This window comes from Chionomys nivalis, chromosome 3, assembly GCF_950005125.1.
Source record: "Chionomys nivalis chromosome 3, mChiNiv1.1, whole genome shotgun sequence".
NCBI lineage: Eukaryota > Metazoa > Chordata > Mammalia > Rodentia > Cricetidae > Chionomys > Chionomys nivalis.
Genome location: NC_080088.1, coordinates 96,158,578 through 96,171,270, shown reverse-complemented (window position 1 = coordinate 96,171,270; position 12,693 = coordinate 96,158,578). Strand labels below are relative to the sequence as shown.

General features: G+C 48.4%; 1 protein-coding gene across 1 annotated transcript; it reads right to left on the bottom strand.

Moving 5' to 3' along the window:
* Positions 1-347: 347 nt before the first annotated feature.
* On the bottom strand, positions 348-6,148 carry LOC130871390 (paired immunoglobulin-like type 2 receptor beta). Its single transcript, XM_057764728.1, has 4 exons — positions 6,040-6,148; positions 5,347-5,733; positions 2,584-2,773; positions 348-360 (listed from the first exon to the last, which is right to left on the bottom strand). The coding sequence occupies exons 1-4, from the start codon at positions 6,125-6,127 to the stop codon at positions 348-350; spliced, it is 678 nt and encodes a 225-aa protein (XP_057620711.1). The 5' UTR covers positions 6,128-6,148.
* Between the last annotated feature and the right edge of the window lie 6,545 nt (positions 6,149-12,693).

Below are 12,693 nucleotides of genomic sequence, written 5' to 3'. Positions count from 1 at the left end.
GAAAATGTTATGGCCAAGATTTATCCCCTGGAGTCACGCACATTATTTTTTTATGACATGGTCTCACATTGGTCAGGAACTCAGCAATTAGGCTGAACTAGCTGGACGGACAGCTCCAGGACTCTGGCTGTCCCTTTTGTCCAGGGCTGGGTTTACAAATTCCTGTCACCTCCCTGTTTTATAATGTGAGTGCTCCCAGTCAGACTCAGGTCCTCCTGCCCCTGTGCAAAGGTTTCTAACTCAGTCATCTCTCTAGCTCCCTTGCATGCCTCTCATAACAAACTTCCCCAAACAGCCCCTCACCTGCTCCTTGGGATGACAGCCGCTCACCTGGCTGGGTTTCAGCTTTAGTCTGCTGGCCTGTAGGAGAAGAACCAGTGTCAGTGTGGCAGCCATGCTGATCCTCTGTCTGCCTCTCAGCTGTTCTCTGTGTTCAGACATTAGGGGTCCAGAAGCAAACAGCTCTGTAGCAGCCAATCAGGGACAGGACTGAGAGTCCCCAGGACCTGAGGCCAGTCCTCAGCTGTCCTTCTGCAAGCCAATCAGAGGACAGCTCTCCTGTCCACTGCCCCTTGTCCATGTCCTTCTCCCTTTGCTTCCTTCCCCTGTCTTGAACTCATGTCCCTTCCCTGCTCTCCACTCACCATGCCTCCCTTTTGTCTCCCTGGAACCTGGCTCCCTGGCTTTCCCTGGGAGTGCAGGCTGCTGTCCCCTGCAGATTCAGTCTCAGGGTTCGAATCCCAGTCAGACTTCTGCTGCCTCCCTGACTGCTGCTCTCCACCTCTCAGCTCCACTTTTTAACTATTGCAGGGCTGAGCCCTTGTGAAAACCAGGGCCTGCATGTTCAAGTCTGTGTTTCTGGGCTTTCATTACACTCCACTATCGGCTCATCTCTGCCCCTGGCCTGTAGTCTACTTACCATGGATTTAAGTTTATTCTGATCTGGTCCACACTGCCTATATTTTATGTGTGTCCAAGGTCTTGTGGAATCCATGTTCACCTTCAATTTTCTATGTAGCTTCATATGAGCTTGTACTCTTAATTCCTCCCATGCACTTCCCAATGCTGGAATTAGGGTGTCTCCTACTGTGTCCCCATGTTTGTTTCTTAGAATCCTTTTGATTTTAGAAGACAAATCATTTGTCTTTACAAAAAAGCAATTGGGATTTGAACAGAGACTGCATTGACTTTTTAGACTGCTTTGCATTATAAGGAGTTATTGTATAAATGTTTCCATTATGCAAATATCTTTACATATTTCAGTATTTTCCTACTTTTTATAAATTTATTTTGTGCAGTACATATATGTATGTGTACATTTGCATACGTGCACACACATGTGGGTGGTAGAGGACAACCTTGGGTATCATCCTGCAGGAACTGTCCACTATAGGTTTGGGGACAGGTCTGTCCTTGGCTTGGGGTTCCCTGACTGGGCAAGCCTGACAACACAGTGACCCTCATGGATCCTATCGTCTCTTCCTGTTCAGTATCTGCCAATGTAGTTAACTTTATCTGTGAATCCTGGGGATGGAACCCATGTCCTTGTGTTTGTGGGGCAAGCACTTTACCAACTGAGCCGTCTTCCTGCTGCTCTGTAATTTCTCTCAGCAGTATGTCGTTTTTAGGGTACAAATCTTTCACCTCTTGTTGTGTAGGTTATTCCCAGACATGTTCTTTTCACCTGTGAGTTTATTGCACACCATGTCCTCATTTTGTATAGATACAATATTCCCAACTCAAACATATCTCTGTCTTCATGGTCTCAGTTCCTGTGAGATGCTGTCCCTGCAGGCTGCTCTACCTCAGACCTTGTTTAGCAGCCACAGCTCTTTCCCAATGAGCAGTTAGCCCCTGGGGCTCCCGCGTGCCCCTTGAGTTCCTCAGGAGCAGGCTGTGTTCATTTGCACTTGATCCTCTAATTTCTAGCTGGGACTCTAAGGAATTAAGAGCAGATTCAGTCCTGGGTGGGTTTAGCCTCCTTTCTGTCCTTCTGTGTTCTGTTCTCTGCCCTGCACAAGTTTCCTGTGCTGGTTGTTCTTGGCTGTGAACTGGATTGTATCTGGAATGAACTATAATGCAGACACAGAGGGCACACTTGGGATCTGGACCTTGAGGGAGGAAGACAGCATGTCTTTGATGCAGACCATGATTCTGGAAGTCACACCTTTCACCTGGACCACTCCTTCTGTTTTAAGCCGGTGTAAGGACAATGGAAGAAGGAAGGGTGTTCTTCATCTGTTTGCCCTCACCTCTGTCACACATTCATTTCTGTCTTCGAGATCACAGTAGAGCAGCTGAGACACCCAGCCTCGTGGACGGAGCAGCTACTGGTTCTTTGGTCTTTCCATTCACAACTAGCCATTGCTGGATGGCAGCCATAAGTCATTCCAATAAATTCATATATATATATATGTATATATGTTCAAATATGCATATATATGCACACACACATATATAAGTACATTCAATAAGTTCTGTTATTCTAGAGAACCCTGACTAATACACATACCTATCTCCATGTCCCACAACTGAGAAAACTCAGAAGTAAGCTCAGGTGAGAGCCTGTCCTGGACCACTCACCTTTTCTTCCACCAGAGGAAGATCAGCATCACATAGACGGGGGTTATGAGCACAGCCGTGGCCACCACCACCCCAACCGTGGCTCCCAGGTACACAAGAGAACGATTCCTCTGGCCCTCTGTGTCCTCCAGTCCAGCCATGGTGACTGCAGAGGTGACGATGGAGGGGCTCTGCACGGTGGTGCTGACTGCTGGGGAGAGATGAGGAGTGAGCAGATCCTCCCTGGATGAGGAGGGATGGGATGAGTGTCACATCTTGTCTCCTCTGTGGGAGGTGGGATGGGGAGCAGCTGTTAGAAGTTCACAGAGGGGAACACATGCTGAAGGCTGAGACTCCAGGAGAGCAAGCTCAGTGCACACCCTCCACCTGTCCTTGCTGTGTGTTATCAGAGTTACATTTAGTTCCAGATAATTAAGTCATAGAAATATAGTTGTTTTAGTTATAAATCTATGGAACAAGCAGACATCGCACTCCATATAGTGTTTGCTCTCTGGAACTTAGACCCCAAGCTTGATCTCTAATATCCATATGAAGAGCCTGGTGAGCTGGCATGGCCTATAATCTTAGCCCTAGACCAGATACAGGCAGATCTATGTGATTTAAAGCCAGCCTGTCTCTATATATTTAGTTCCACACCAAACAGAGTTGAATGAGTTGTGTCCCAGTAAAAGGAGGTGGAGACAGACATGTCCCTGGGACTCACTGGTTAGCCAGCCCTATCTATCTACTTGGTAAACTTGAAGCTAGTGAGAGACTCTGTCTCAAAAAGTAAGGGAATGGCTCCTGAATTTTTCTTCTAGATTCAAATGAATATGAAGAATTGTCAAAGAGTACATATATACATACATACACACAAGAGACACACACACTCACACCTGAATTAACAGACCCTCATGATCACACACACGAAATACACATAATGTAAAACAGAAAATATATAATTTTGATCATAGGTGTCCAGCTCAGTACAGGGCAGCATCTGCTCTGCAATCTCCACTAAGGTCAGTTCCTACCCTTATCTATTTGGAAACAATAGACCTACAGTTCCCAGCCTATGGTTTGCTACCCCCACAGTGGTAGAATAACATGATAACATGCAATCATATATTTACAGTATGATTCATAACAGTAGCAAAATTATAGTTATGAAGCAGCAATAAAAATAATGGGGGGAGGGATTCACCACAATGTGAGGAACTGTATTAAAGGGTGTCTCCATTAAGAAGGTTGAGAATCACTGCTCTAGACCCAAGAAGCATCTCCTTTCTCTCCTTTCTCTGAGCCCTGGCAGCTGTGGTTAGACATTACATCAGGTCAACATGGCAGCCGTAGAGACCGCACAAGAACTGTGCTGTGGGCGTCCTCTCACAGGTTGGCTTTAATCCAGTCAACAGCCATTCCAGGATGTGGTGGCACAGGTCTTTATCTCAGCACTCGGGAGACAGAGGTAACAGGTTTCTGTGAATTCCAGAACAACCAACGCTACATGGTGAGACCCTGTCTTATAAAAACCAAAACACCAAAATATATATATAAAAAAAAGAGCAGCAGAGCAAGGTTGTGGTCAGCAAGGAAGCACACAGAGTTCCCAGCTCCTGGAGGGTCATTTAAAGGGTGCAGGGGTAACAGCAAGACAGAGTTCCACTCAGTGTTCCCAGTGCATGGGTCTGCAGTTACTTCTGCTTCAGAGGAGAGGCAGGGAGCAGAAGACAGAGCAGCCGCATCATGAAAATGGGGGCATTAGTTCCCAAGACCCTTGGAGCTTGTGTGGGAGAGGTGAGGGCAGGAGGGCAAGGAAGGGGAGAGGGGAGTTGGAAATGGAGACCCTATAAGGGAGTTGTAGGGAGAATTCCCACAGATTTACAGCTGGTTTGACTCCAGAGTGTTAGCACCTCACCTTAATCTGCCTTTTGTGACTGCTACATTTTGTCCCCTGTCCTCTCTATGTGGCCCCTACCTGAGAATTTTCTGAAGGTGCAAAGCCTATGCAAATTTGTTTGAAGCAGTACTCAGAACACCTCAGGTATTCTTCATCTGAGGATTTGGGCAGCTTAGATGAGAAGGGTTGGGGTGCAGAAATCAACTTGCTAAAATGTGTAAGTTGCAGAACAATAAAAGGGCCCTTCACTAAGTTATAGCGGTTCAGTCTGAAGACAGGAAAGCCCTGGTGCTAAAAGGGTTATAATCACCCTTGAGGTGCCTTATCTCTTGATTCCATGAACCAGAGAGTGGGTAGGGAGAGGTGAGGGGGGATGTGTCTTGGGGAGCTAGGACAGGATACAGTGGACTGTGGTGACAGATGGAAGTTTACAGTGGGATTGTAGGATACAAGGAACATCCAGTGGGCACCTACTGCTGATCAAGCCTTAGCTTGGAGTTGTGTGGAGGTGCTCCATACGGGGACTAACTGGAGCCCTGACACAGGACCAAGTGAGTCAGCTGCATCTTGGAGAAGTCAGTCCACCTCGAAGTCACAGGGAAGGTGAAAGTGACCTGAACTGCAGGGTTAGTTTGGCCAGAAAGGGGGTGAACTAGAGGGAAGGCCTTATACTGAGATCTAGAGTGAGTTGGGGTTCCATCTGAGCAGAGGATGACAGACAAGGTCAGAGGACACAGCAAAGACTTGTCACAACCACAGTGGAAAGATCCTGTGTCAGAACCAAGGTAAAGGAATATGAAACCAAGGTCAGAATTGTGGAGCCTGAGGTGACATCTAGGGGACAAGGAGCCAGAGGCATCAAAGCCTGAGCCAGGGTGGCTCACCAGGACCGACGGTGAGTTGGGTCCCATCGATCGACTGAAAACCCTTCATGCGATTTGTCGTTTTCAGATGAACTCGGCAGAAGTACACTGTCTGGTCCTTCTTCTTCAAGTCTAGGATTCTGAGGACTCCAGATGTCTGAGGCTGTGTCCAGTTCAGGATGAGCCGGTCCTTGAAATGCTCATGTATGAAACCCGAGGAAGAGTTGTAGATAATTTCGCCATGGTAGTGCTTCCATCTCCAGAGAATCCTCATCTGTGGATCTGGTGCCAATTTCCAGGGGAAATAGAAAAAGAAGGGGATCTCGATGGAGCCGCCCAGGACACCAGAGACGTGTGTTGGCTGATCAAGTCCATACAGACTTTCTCTGTTGGATCCTTCTGGGTTCCCTGAGAAGGATGAGGAGAATCTGAAGCCACTTCAGGGATGGAATGGAGAACCCAGAGTTTCCTGAGAATCCATAGGCAGGTGTGGGACACAGGATAGGACTGTCCTTATGTCCCACTGTTACATATGGTACAGGACAGACGGGGAAAGGTTGGGCGGGACCAAGTCTGAGGATGAGCTTTCTCTTGGGGCACAGAGGACAGGCTGGCTCGTAGAGCAGTCACCTCTCCACGTGCCAGCCCACTCTTCCCAGCCCCACTCACCCTTCCTGTGGTTAAGTTCCCAGTAGTGAGGTTCCCACCACTCACCAGCTTGCAGGCAGGCTGCTGGCAGCAGCAGAAGCAGGACCCAAGCCATGTCCGGAATCCGTCCAGGAAGTGAGACCAGCAGAGCCATCAGGAGGGAGAACAGATCCTCTGGAGGGTCCCTGGGGTGGTCAGGAGTCAAGAGAAAATCAGAACAAAAATGATCCCCATATCCTGGGCTGTATGTGGAGGACTGAGTAGGGGCAGAACCTCCTCATCTCCACCTCCTTGTGGCCAGCAACTTTCTTTATCATTCTGTCTTCTTTTCCTTATTGCAGAAGATCCGCCCTTGTGGTCACTGAGATGACTGTGCCCTTGAGCCCAGCCCCCATTTTTTGCTGAAAGAAACAGCCTTAACCTCTGCATGCCGGGCTCTCCTCTCTTTCACCTTGACCTCCTGTCTCATCCAGTCTTTCCCATTTCCTATGCAGCCTGTAATCACTGTTTCCTCAGCTCCCATTTCCTTCACTCCTGCCCTCCCCTCAGTCTGTTTCTCACTATGTCTCCCCTCAGGCTGGTTGTCTGTGTCTTTCTCTCTAATGATCATAGGTGAAGAACTGATTGATTTCTGCTCACTTCAGACATAATGAGAAAGGAAGCGATGAGGAAACACATTCAGTTCCCAGCCCTAGTATCGTGACCCCACCTTCATCTGCTCTTAGACCTCTTGTTTCCCTCAGGGACTCCTCACTGCGCCCCAGGAAAACCAATGTCCACTGGACACTCTCGCCCTGACTGCTTGCTGCTTCTGAGTCTGTAACTTGCCTGGGCTTCCTGGGCGATCTCCCTCACCTCGACAGTGACTCCCAAGCTACTCCAGCTCCTGAAGGAGCCTTTCTGCCTCCCACCAACCTTAACACACACTCAGTAGAGGAAACCAAGGGTCAGAGAAGCCCTGGCACATGTCACATGACTGGCACACGGCAGAAGCCTGGACTTCAGTCCCAGTGAGTTCTTGTATTCCTCCAGTCTACATAGATTTCCGGCTGCCTGCTCAGTGCAGCCTCTGAACTCCTGTCAAGGCCACAGATCTGCTGCTGGGCTCCCACAAGGCTGTTCCCACAAAACATTTGAGTGATTCCTTCTATCTTTGTCTGTTCTAGAACCTTCTTTGCGTGAAGAGGGAAAGACGGCTCAGAGCAGCAGTGTGTCATTATTGATATATTGCCTGGGACATCTCTGAGAGTGGACACAGCTGGACCGTGGCTGGGGTGTATGTGTGAGAGGTGGGGGCAGAGGCTGTGGTGTCCTCAGGGCTGGTTGTGTGGGAGGTCATCTCACCCTTTCTCATAACCAGGTATCATCAGTTCTCTGAAGAGCAGGAAGACAAGATTGTACCAGAGGAAGTGGTATCATTCTGCCGTAGTGACACATGCAGTGGTGACTTCCCATTCTCTTAGATTTCCTGGCATCGATTGCCTTCTCCATGCTCCCTCAGGTGGCTATGCAGCTGTCCCTGTCATGTCTGCTTTCTCTGTCTTCCTCACAGTCCCCATGGTCCTCTGATCCCTTGACCTGAGCCAGGCACAAACTCTTATGGCCTCACTTCCTGCTACACATGGACACGTGTCTGTATCCATCCATCACTAGAGACACTGAGCACATAACCTTTGGGATGATTTAAGCCCACACAGTCCATCAGTTGGGAAAGGGGTCAGAAAGTCCACCCTTATTGGACAGGGTCTCGTGTAGCCCAGGCTGGGCCTTGAACTTGTTATGTAGCCAAGGACGGATTTGAACTCCTACAGATCCTCCTCCCTGCCTTCCCATGTTCTGGGTGACAGGTGTGCCCCATCGTGCCCCTTTGTCCTCTGCTGGAGATAGAACCTGTGATTCTGTGCATGCCAGGCAGGTAAGCCCTCCCCCAGCTGAGCATTGTCCTTAGCCTTAGTGGCTCTGAGAAGAGGTCGTCTTGGTCATGAGTGCTCACCTCCTGTTCGTCTGGCCTTGCTTTGCAGTCTAGGGTGTGTAGGTGAATGTCTCTGGATGGCTAAGTCTCTCAAAGAGGGGCTGGGTCCCATGAGGCTCCATTAAGTCAGCTGCTGGTCTCCAGCAATTTTATACAACAGACTCTGATTGGTTCTTCAGAAGCCCGGCTTCCCCTTGAGTTCAGCCTCACTGCAGCCACCTGCTGGCCCCTCAATCCCAAATCCCAGGCTCTCTTGTTTCAAGTCCTGGACCCTGCTGTGGGATGACTTCTGTCCAGGATGCTGTAATCAGTCTCCTGCAGTGACAACCATCCTCCCTCCCCCCATAGCCCTGACAGGGCCCTGCAGCCATGATGCTTTCTCAGGGCAGGGGCACTTTCTGTGGAAGAGCAGCCTGGGGCTGTGGGGTGCACACATGGGGCTTTTACATACATGTGACCATGGGGAGTGTCAGACTGCAGTGTTAGAAGCTGTCTGCTGCTCAGGCTGCAAAGTGAGTGTGCCCTTCCTCCTGCAATAATTAAGTAAATATAATTTAAAAAATTAATGTGGCCTTGGTGGCACACGCCTTCTTTCTAGCATATGGGAGGCAGAGGCAAGTGGACATCTGTTAGCGTGAATCTAGCCTGGTCGGTATATTGAGTTCCAGCCAGGATTGTGTAATGAAACCTTGTCTCAACACAACAAACAAAAACACAGCAGAACCACAAAAACCCGATTGGTAAAAAAAAAAAAAAGAAAAAAAAAGAAAAGAAAAAAAGAAACAAAACAATCAAATAAGCAAAACCAACTCACGAATGAAATGTCCAAGTACACGGTGTCTGGAGTAGTAAAGCCGGATGTTGCTCTCTAGTCTCAACATGCATGAGCACACACTTGCAAACACGTGTACTTGCATGTGCATGAACACACGTGCACACATGTGCACGCACACACTCTCTCACATACACCATCACGCAAGGCACCTATCACAGCTAATCAGCCAACACCTGCCGACTGAGTCCTCATCCTGAGCAAACACAGCCAGAGCAAGGTTGTGAGCAACAGCAAAGCACAGAGTCCCCAGCTCCTGCAGGACCTTGTGAAAGACGCACGGGTAACAGCAACACAGTGCCCAGGCCGGGTCTCAGCGCTCCCAGTGCATGGGACTGCAGTTACTTCTGCTTCCGAGGACAGGCAAGGATCAGAAGACACAGTAGCCAGTCATGTAAATGGGGACATTGCTCTGAAGAGCCTTCGGGCCTGTGTGGAGAGGTGACAACAGGGAAGGGAAGAGAGGAGTTGGGAGCCTGAGGTGACATCAAGGGAACAGGGAAGTCAGAAGCATCAAACCAGAACCAGGGTGGCTCACCATGGGTGATGGGCAATTGGGTCCCATCAATTGACCACCAAGTCTACAAGCCTTCTGTTGTGTTTACAGAAATACGTGGTCTAGTCCTTCTCCTGTTGGTCCAGGAGTCTAGGTCTCCAGATGTCTGTGCAGATGCAGGACCCAAGCTTTACTTCCAGGCTTCATCTGGCCTTGCCCTACTGTCTGGGGTCTGTGGGTAGAAGGTCACCCAATTGCAGAGTCTCTAGAAGGAGTTGCCCTCATTAGGCCTGACCTATATCAGCTGCTGGACTCCAGCATTTTTGTTTGTTTTCAAGACAGGGTTTCTCTGTAGCTTTGGCACCTGTCTTAGAATTTGCTCTGTAGACCACCAGGCTGCCTTCGAATTCACAGAGATCCACCTGTCTCTGCCTTCCTAGTGCTGGGATTAAATGTATATGCCACCACTGCCTGGCTAAGTCCAGCATTTTTATACAGCAGGTTCTGGTGGACTCTGTTGTTACAAGTCCAGGACTTAGCTTAATCCACATAGAGATCCTGCTGTGAGATGGTTTCTGTCCAGGATGCTGTGATCAGTCTCCTGCAGTGACAACCATGTTTCCCCTACAGTAGTGACTGGGCCCTGCAGCCATGATGCTTTCACAGGGAAGGGGCACTTTCTGTGGAAGAGCAGCCTGGGGGCTGTCCAGTGCACACATGGGGCTTTTACATACATGTGACCATGGGGAGTGTCAGACTGCAGTGTTAGAACCTGGCTGCTGCTCAGGCTGTAGCACAAGTGTGCCCTGCACCAACAGAATAAATAAGTGTAATTTTAAGAGCTAAAACTTAAGGTGGGCTAGGCATGATGGTGCATGCCTTTAATTCCAGTTTCAGGGAGGCAGAAGCAGAGAGGCAAACATGAGTGGATCTCAGTGAGTTTGAGGTTGTCCTGGTCTATTTATCAAGTTCCAGGCCAGCAATGGCTATATAGATTTTTGTGTCATAAAAAGCAGTCCAAACAAACAAACAAACAAAGAAAGAAATCCAAGGTGGAATGTGTCCTAACCCCTGAGGTTGTCCGCTGGCCTCAACATAGGTGAGCACACTCGCACACATGTGAAGCTGAATACAGACACAGACATGTCATACAGGGAGACACCCATACCTGATGTGACCCTCATATTTACCCAGTCCTCATCCTGAGTAAACATGGCCTCCGGAGATCAGTCTCTGTGACTCTTCAGACTCCAGTTCCTGATCATGTCCCCAGCATTCAGACCCTGATTTCATACCCAGCTGTGTTTTCCCATGACAGTGATGGCAGAGAATAGACTCAACCCTTCCTGTTTCCGCCTGAACCATCCAATTCCAGAAACTTCCCTCAAATAACACAGTGAAGGGCAGATGTGCTCCACCTCAGCAGACAACCCACAGATGAAAACTGTCCATCTGTCCTCCCATCTGTCACACCATCCACTCTCCCACTCCCAGAATTCTTTTCCCCAGTGACAACTAATGCAGCCCAGAAGGAACCCAGAGTAGCTGCGCAGACTGGCTCCCGAGAGAGTTGAGGGGATGCTAGAGAGAGGGTGGAGGATGATGACCTGTGGTGTAGACAGGACACTCAGGCTGCGCTAGGACATCACAGTAGCACAGTAGTCCTGCCCTCATCTGAACTCTCTTTTCTCCCCTTGATGACATCAGCATCTGTCATGTGTTCTCCAACCTCAGTGTGAGCACCTCCCTGAACCCCTGTATAGGGGAGCCCCAAGAAGAGACTCTTTACGCTGTCCTAAAATTCAGTGAGTGGCTGGGTAACCAGATCAGCCACCTACTCCTCTGGATGAAGTCTTCCAGGTTCTGCAGATAGCCAAGACAAAGGAAGGAACTCACAAGTCACTGAGTTTGAGGTCACAGAAACTGAGAAACTCTCAATTTCCTCTTCAACTTTCTATATTGCTTAAAGGAAATTATTAATAGTCACAAAATTTATTTCAGTGAATCTAAAGGAAAACTGGTTATGTCTTCAACTTCTCTGTCTCCAAACAAAGTAAACTAATGGATGACCTGCATCCATGACCTCTCTACTGTTTGGATTTGGTTAGCTTTGGTTTGTTGGTTTCAAAACAGAGTCTCATGTAGCCTAGGCTGGCTTCAGACTCTATAGGTACTAATGATAGCTTCCAGTTCATAATCATGCTGTGTCTACCTGTCAGTTATTAGAATTACAGGCTTATGCCACTTTGCCTTGATCCCTCTAGTATTTTTTGTTTGTAATGGCTCTGGCTGGGGAACACAAACCCTAAACTGTGGCAGCCTGGCTAGAACCATGTCTGCTCTTATTCAAACAGTTCTGCTCCCTGAACCCTGAGGGAATTTTATGTAAATGATGTTGAGAATGTGGGTTCTGTGTAAGCCTTTGTTGTGGGCCCCTTCATTGTTCCTCCTTTTTGAACAAGGAAACTTATATGGCAAGTAACAAGACCACTGGAGCAATATGCATGAGGCCCTTTATCTGTGCCCAGCTGCCTGTATGGAGGTGATAGTGAATTAACCATGCTGTAGATGACTGGGCAGATGGTTATCATGGCAGCCTGCTTGTGTGAACACCTCAGGGTTGCTCAGAGGAGACACCACCCCAGTTTTCAACATTACTTAAGTGAAATATTAATAGTCCCAAAATTTATTTCAATGAATCTAACAAAAAACTGTTTCTTTACATTCTCTTGTCTTCAATTTCACAAGTTCACTGCTGCTGAGTTCAGCCTCAGAGGCTTGGATCCAGTTACCCCACAGCAGACATCTCACAGCTGCCCCAGGAGACTCTACTGTAGTCATGAGAAGCCTTGGTGACGTCTCCATCACCCTTCCAAGCTTCAGCTAGTCCCATGGGGATGGGACAGTTTTCCAATGACTCAGCAAAGGCCTCTGATTGATACACATTCAAGGCTTGTCATTGATGGAATAAAAGCTGCATCTATACAGGACTGTGATTGGTGGATCTGAATCGTGCATGCCTGTCTTAGGGTTTCTATTGCTGTCAAGAGACACTATGAGCATGGCAATTCTTATAAAGGAAATAATTTGGGGTGGCTTCCAGTCTTAGATGTTTAGTGCATTATCTTCATGGTGGGACATAGCAGCATGCAGGCAGACACGGTGCTGGAAAAGGAGCTGAGAGTTATCCATCTGAATCCACAGGTAACATCAAGTCAACAGTATCTACGGTAAGTGTAGCCTGAGCATTGGAGACATACAACCCACCTCCACAATGACACACTTCCTCCAACAAGGCCACACCTACTCCAACAAAACTATGCCTCCTAATAGTGCCACTCCCTATGGACATATGGGGGCCAACTACAGCCACACTGCCAAATGCCCATGCACCTCTTCTGGCTGTGAAAGCAGCCTGGA

What these genes read in the sequence shown, in the direction of transcription:
- LOC130871390 (XM_057764728.1), bottom strand. Translation starts at nt 6,127, where the DNA reads ATGGCTCTGCTGGTCTCACTTCCTGGACGGATTCCGGACATGGCTTGG. An exon ending in AGCAGCCTGCCTGCAAGCTG is followed by an intron (nt 5,734 to 6,039) that starts GTGAGTGGTGGG and finishes CATCCTTCTCAG; the next exon opens with GGAACCCAGAAGGATCCAAC. An exon ending in CCAACTCACCGTCGGTCCTG is followed by an intron (nt 2,774 to 5,346) that starts GTGAGCCACCCT and finishes ATCTCTCCCCAG; the next exon opens with CAGTCAGCACCACCGTGCAG.